The sequence below is a fragment of the Myripristis murdjan genome, chromosome 17, assembly GCF_902150065.1.
Source record: "Myripristis murdjan chromosome 17, fMyrMur1.1, whole genome shotgun sequence".
Lineage (NCBI taxonomy): Eukaryota > Metazoa > Chordata > Actinopteri > Holocentriformes > Holocentridae > Myripristis > Myripristis murdjan.
This window is the reverse complement of record NC_043996.1, coordinates 16116985-16124484: the sequence shown is the minus strand read 5'-3', so window position 1 is coordinate 16124484 and position 7500 is coordinate 16116985. Positions and strand designations below refer to the sequence as shown.

The 7500-nt window shown below is 41.5% G+C and overlaps 1 protein-coding gene across 2 annotated transcripts in view; it reads left to right on the top strand.

Annotated features, from left to right (window-relative positions):
- Window positions 1-7500, top strand: part of epha4b (eph receptor A4b) — a 96967-nt gene that overhangs the window by 43224 nt on the left and 46243 nt on the right. For both annotated transcript variants that reach the window (XM_030074340.1, XM_030074339.1), the window contains exons 6-7: window positions 3566-3721; window positions 7310-7500. The exon at window positions 7310-7500 is cut by the window's right edge and continues 145 nt beyond it. In XM_030074340.1, coding sequence (XP_029930200.1) covers window positions 3566-3721; window positions 7310-7500 — 347 coding nt within the window. The remainder of the gene's footprint in view (window positions 1-3565; window positions 3722-7309) is intronic.

Sequence of the window (7500 nt, the reverse complement as noted above, 5' to 3'; positions counted from 1 at the left end):
TTAACAAATAAAGAAATGATAATTGTTTACTTATTATATAGTAAATTGATTATTAACAGTTTATTGTTGCACACATTATAACATTTCATACACGATATTAAGCAATTGCTAATTATTACCAAAGGATTTGTAAAACTTTGTAAGCGTTTGTAAGCGTAACTATGTAAAACATCTACAACCACTACATAGATAGATGGATCAGATATTTAATACCACTTTGTTAATGTATAATATTTGGTTTGTTAATCATCTATAAACATTATTTGGCTGGCTATTATAAAGTTGCAACAATAAACCGTTAAAAATTAACTTACTGTGTAATAAGTGAACATTATTAATAATCATTTCATTGTTCTCACTGAAAAAAATGACTGTCAACTAAAGTTTATTTAACTATCAATTAACCATTTATTAATGATGGTCGTTATAAAGTGCTACCCAAATATATGAGATCATACACAAAGACCATATAGCATCTAACACACTCTCCATGCACATACACATGCAAAGTCCCATTAGAAAAGGTTTAAAAATAACATATTGCACAACCTCATCAACACTGTATGTTCATTCCAACACTGTGTCACAGGCCTGAATGCATACAGCACATCCCGGTGATGCCAACATTAAGATAATGCACAGTCCATCCAACAGAACAGAACAGAATAGACCTTATGAAATCAAATGCAGCATTTCATTAGTTCATGTATGATGTTTTCCCAGTGGAGGCTGCGTGGCCGTCCCTCTCTCGTCCAGCCTGTGGTGACTGAGGGTGTGTCTTGAGTAGCAGTACTATATCATATCTAAGAGCTATCGATTGGCATAAACACACTGACTCTCTCTGGTGACCGGATGAATATTTAATAAGACACTGGATCTGAGACCACTCTGTCTTTAGAAAAACACACACAATAACGCGCCTACACACACCATACATATTCTGAACTGTGACTTTGAAGTCAATGCAAATTGGCTCTTTGTTTTTTTTTTTCCCCCCACTTTTCACTTTTTTGCATTTTCCAGACGGTGCTGCGTGTGTGCGTGTGTGTGTGTGTGCGTATGTGTGTGTGTGAAAGAGAGAGCACTGTCTTGTCCTTTTTTCATATCTCTGGTAAATCATTAATCATGAGGGAGCCAAGTCAAGTAACTTGTTTCCCATGGGGCACGGGACAGCGGTAGCTTGAGAGAAAGAGAGACAGGCAAGGACAGAGGGAGAAAAGGATAAAAAAAAAAGGGGAGTTGGAGAGAGGAAGAGAAGGGGTGAAAGAATGAGAAAGCAGAGGCAGAGAGGTAAACATCCTGCACTGTGCAAAAAAATCTCCGAAACACCAATAAGTCTCATATATTCAGATTTATTATCTTGTTTTTCTCAAAACAAGTGAAAAGATATGCCAGTGGGATGAGATAATCCCACCTGTTCCCAGTGCAGTTTCACTTGTTTCAGGTTTCAGGTTTTTCTCATGGAACAAGGGTAAGTAAGTTGAAACAAGGCAGATCAGCCCACTATCAAGGAAATAACACTGGATTTAAAAAAAAAAAAAAAAAAAAAATGAAGGAAACAAGTTGATTAGTATTGGAAGCAAGTGGGATTATCTCATCCCTCTGGCAGATTTTTTCATGTTTTAAGAAAAACAAGATTTTAAGACAGTATAGAGAGCGGATAACTCAAGCCACTATTCTTACAAAAGTTTTTGTTTCTTTTTTTTTTTTTTTTTTTTTTGCTTCAGTTAGTTGTAGGGGTGCCAGGCCTGGCACAGGCTCACCCTGTCTGTCCCGTGGCACCGGGGTCCTTTGTGCCGGCTGTGGCTGGCCCTGGACTCTCCGGATGAAAAACATCCCAGGAGAAAAGCTGCTTTTCCTCCCTTCTCCCACAGCCTAGCCAACAGCTAACAGGACTGAGCGATACACAGGAACACACACACACACACACACACACACACACATCGACACACACACACACTCACTCACTCACTCACTCACTAGCACAGTGCATACACACCCATTACCTTGGAATCTGACGGGAGGGAGGAAGGAAAGAGAGCAGAACCCCTTTGAGAATTCTGTCTCCCTTCTCCTCTCTTCTTCTTCTTCTTCTTCTTTCTTGCTCTATCTCTCTATCTGTACCTATCTTACACATACACACACACACACACACATCTTCCAGTGTTCTTTTGGGTCTGTTGGGGATTGTGCTAGTGGACTTTGCTCCCCTATGATGAATGATTTGCCTAAAAATACTGTCTGTATGCAAGCGAGCGCTGCATCCAGGTGGAAGAACTTACCTCCACAGTGAGAAATCACACTACTTTTAGGCCACTTTTCTATCACTCTGTCCACGGGTTAACCGCTGTATCGAACATGTGTGTCTATACGTGTGTGTGCGCGCAAGAGTGTGATAATTTATGGCCTTTCTGATACAAGTGACGTGCAGCTTGAGTAAATTCATGACCTTCACCACCAGCACAAGCAATCAGCAGACATACACACAGACACACACACGATGCCCCCGTGTACTTGACACATTCTCCCACACAAGCGCTCAGCACACGAACATGCAATCAGCACCTGGCAGAATCCATCTGGCCATTGATCCATCCCACACACACACAAACACACACTGACACGCATACACATAAACACACATATACACGGAGCATCTATCGAATTGCATTTCCAACACCCTCATTTTCCTTACTCTGAGTTTTGCACACTGTAAGACCATTTGCCACCTTAGGAGAAAAAGTGCATAAGATGGGAATACCAGGCCCATGAATGCATAAATAAATACATGCGTAATCTATATTCAGATTACCAAAGGGAAAGACAGGAATTCCATTATTCTGCCAAGGATGCAAAGGGGAAATCATTCAGGTCCCCAATCTATTTCTGCTCCTGTTGAGCAGCAGCACAGTTTTCTCTCCCCAGTTTTATGACTCCTTGTAATGACTAATATGCAGCCACTGTAACAGCCGCAGCAATAGTCATATTATGTTATTGTGACTATTGCTGGGACTCGGGCTGTGTATTTTCCTTCCCCCGTTGCCTGAAGATCTAATGCTTATATAAAAGGGATGACAGCTGATCTGCTGTTGCATTTGATTATACTGTGCGACCCGGTGTTTGCACATGCCCTTACTCTGAAATTATAGGATCTCACATAGGCCTAATGTCACACTATATTAACTGTTTTGTTTTGTTGTCATTTTTGTTGTTGTTGTTGTTTTCTGCTTCTGTTCCTTGGATGTTGCACGGCATCGTGCAAACCTGTGATTTTTCGTTCCCATTTGCTTGCAGTATCTATTATAGTCCCAGTGTAGCAATGCTCCACGTGCAAGGCTGATTTTTTTCCCACTTTGATATGGACACATTTTGTAGCTTTTTGATTCTTTTTCCTTTGTTTTTATGTAGGCCTAACAATATATCTAGCAGTCTCCATAGTGTAGTGAAACATGATGTAACCTTTCTTTTGTTTGATGATGCTTTTACATTTTGGTACAGTATCTGTATTGCTCCCAGACACACACACACACACAGCAACACCTGTGTTTGTATCCTTTCTTCCCAGCGTGCAGACCTGGTACTTACAAAGCCTCTGCCACCGATGCCTACTGCACCAAGTGTCCTCCTCACAGCTCTTCCCACCAGGAGCAGGCATCCGAGTGTGTTTGCGAGAAAGGCTACTATCGCGCTGAGACCGACCCACGCTCCATGGCCTGCACACGTGAGTGACACGCACACAAAAACACTAAAAACTCATAGAGCTAACCCCCAAACTTATCCCAAACTTATCCCTGGTCACCGTAACATTTACTCAAGTACTGGGCTTATGAACAGGACTGAAGTACTGCCGCTTTAGTTGAGTATTTCCATTTTGTGAGACTTTATACATCACCATATTTCAAAGGGAGGTTTTGTGTTTTTTTACCACACTATTTATCTGACAAATAGTCTCTCAAGACAGACAAGTCGCTCCCTCAGTTTCCAAATGCTTCTGTCTCCCCGTCTGTGTTTTTGCATGCCTGTAGCTGATGTAGGAATTGAAGGAGGAGATCCGGTCATTTCTCCGCATCCACATTGCCGTCGCATTAATGAGGTCTACCAGAAACCACTTAGTGAAACCTAGCTAACGCTACGTATCTGCGGTTACCCACAGTTACATAGTTTATGTCTAATCATGTCTTGTTTGACTGGCTTTGTTGATGTTACACCCATTCCATCACGGCTTGCGGAGTTGATGATAAATTTGCCGTGCATACCTAACAATCTCCTGTTTTGGTTTTGTTTCCGAAAGGAGCATGTCCTCATTAACACTGGAGCTTCCAGTTTTGTCTTGAGTTCAAGTTTTAGCAGATTGTGGAAGAGAGAGTTTTGCTTTAGAGACTTTTTGACGGCTGCACTTTCTAGTCACTCTGCAGAATTCCGTTTTTCCTGCAAAACATCAAACGTGAAGTATTTTTAGAGTTGAAATTAGCCAACAGTATAAGGAGCAGTTAGAGCTAACACATTAAAATACTTCTCACAGGTTAATGCATCAATAATTAACACTATGCAAGGAACCATTCTTCACGATTACTTATACTTTCTATAATTAAGTACATTTTCCAGTTAATGCTTCTATATTTTTACTTAAGTAACATTTTGAATGTATGACTTTTAATTTTAATGGAGCATTTTTCCATTACGACATTGCTACTTTTGGTTAAGTATTTGAGGACTTTCTCGACCTGTGGCAAAAATACAGAGACATTCATTTGTTTGTCATGTCTCACTCTAAGAATGAATGCTGCGTGTCAGGCCTGCTTTTCACTGTCCATCCATTCATCCATCCATCCATCCATCCTCCCCCTCCTCCTCTGCTTCCTCTGCTACTCTAAGGTTACATAGCACTGGAGATACATATAAACACACACATCCACTTCTGCTAGCCGTGCGGTTAGAGGCCGGTATAGTCCAGTTCAGATGAGAACAGTGATACTGGTGATATTCCGGTAGAGAGCTGTATATATTTCTGTCTCCATCTCTGGCTCTCTCTCTCTCTTTCTCTGTCTCTCTCTCTCTCTCACACACACACACACACACACACACACACACACAGATACACACAGGATACAGGATGTACCACATCCTCACCAACAGAGAGAGAGGTGAAGAGTGAGACCGAGTGAAGGAGAAGGACAGGAAGAGATAGATTAAGATGCACAGAGGGCTCTGCGAGCAAGAGAGAGGGACAGTGGCACAGAGAAGGAGCGAGAGCGTGTGAGAGAGAGACAGAAAGAAAGTGAAATGTTGAGGAACACACACATTTCTACACACTCAGGAACGTACACACACACATACAGGAGGCTCAAACCCATTATCAGGTTACGGTAGATTACACTCATTAATCGTTGTAGCAGGTGAGATGTGACAGGTGATATCAGCTGGAAATGAGTAACGGTTTGTTCAGATGTGTATGTGCGCACACGTAGACACACACAGACACACACACAAAGACGCACATGCGCACGCACGTGCGCGCACGTGCACTGAGAGTCATCCTTTCGCCCTACTCCATCTTGTCACTCTTGTGGCGCTCTCCTGAATGACAAAGTGTATTGAGAGGGATAGAGGGAAAAGAAATGAGAAAATAAGAGGAACAGAAGTAAAAGAATTAGGCGAAGAGGGAGATGGAGAGCGACACTTAAAGGCACACGCAAAGAGCAGAATAGTAAGGGAAAGAGTGAGCACATTAGAGAGACATGATCTACATGACATACAAGGCAGATTAGCAGTGAGGAAATGATGATGATGGACAGATTACTAGGAGGATTGAGGGAAAAAAGAGGAAAAAGACTGAATTAGCGGGGCCAGGAATCACACCCCTATCAGCACTTTTATGACCGACAGCCTCAATTATCCCCACCATGGCCTCCATCCCCTGACGCCCAGCGTTCTCCCAACCCCGCTGCCCTTTAGAGAGGCTTGCTGCTGGGAAGGCTAATCAGTAATGTCCCAGGCTTTGGCAGGAGCCCCCTGGGGTTCAGCACTCAGCTAGGACCTGATGAGATGTCAGGCTGAATGGACATCTAGTGGCGTCCAGGAAGGGTCCCTGCTCCCACACTGCTTCCTCACGGCTCTTGGAGCTCCAACTGCCCACATACAGATTAGTATGTCGACTAAAAGATAAAGAAATAGCACATGAATGCAATAATGCACTCACATCTGCAATTTAGAATTTGTTGCAAAAAAAAAAAAAAAAACTTTTAGGAGTAAAATAGAATTACAGCTCTCACTTCTTTCAATCTTCTGACATGGATCTGCTTTAAAATCTGCCAAAGTCAAACATATTAACTCAACACATTTTAATTAATATATGAATGTGAGCAGTTCTAATAAAGCTATGATAAATAGCACAAGTGATGTTGCTGAGGCATTTGTGTCACTTTGTGGATTCACACGCTGATTGTTTGAGCATTACTATTCAAAACAAGTGGACAGCTCCCAGTGTCTGTTATCGCTTGAGTTTTTACTTGCTTCATACCTGAGGACAGACTTCCCAACAAATCCAAACTATTCAGTGTCATATGAATAACACTTAAATTGTCTTCAAAGATAACTTTTAGATTTCCTAATGTAAATGCTTTATTCTCATAACATTCAATTTCTAATAAGCCGATCTCAGCATCCATTTCTAAGCCATTCATTAATTCACCCTCTGGCTTGGTTCAATCAATTCATTTTTAATTAAAATCAATTCTACTCCAAATAGAAGCTCCAATTAAATTGCTAATGGTAGAACATGAAGAGAATGCTATATGTTCATATTAGGAGAAAATTAACCTGGGGTTCATAATTCAATATTTCTTGAACTTTTAACCATCGACTGGCACTTTAGTAGATGGGGTATAGTTACTTAGAGTGAGATGAGTGTCAAACAACTTGACCTATCATCCAAGCAAAACTGTTATGTGCTTTCCATATTTTTAACTATCTAATCCCAAATGTTGTTTTTTTTAACATTACAGTCACATAAGATCACATAGAATTGTAAACAATTTCTAAACTGTATTCAATCTGCAGACTTTTTTGAATTTGTGTCGTCAGTCAGATTGTAGTGTCACTACACTGTTTTGACTGTTTCTTTCATGAACATTCTCTTCACATTCATCTCCAGTCATTTCCAAATGGCTTGACTGAAATACTGCACTCACACCAAGTTTATCATCATTACTGAACTTTGCAGAAGATAAACCTGAAGAATTCATGTTCATGAAAAAAAAAAAAGAACTGCACTGAACCAAACTCCCCTGTTTTCCCTGTCTTCCCACAGGTCCTCCATCAGCTCCTGAGAACCCGATCTCCACCGTGAACGAGACCTGTGTCACCCTGGAGTGGTCGCCTCCCCGGGACACAGGAGGCCGGGGAGACATTGCCTACAGTCTCCACTGCAGGAAATGCTCTGGAGACGGCAGGAAGTGCATTCCATGTGGCAGCAGTGTCCATTTTGTGCCAAGACAGTTT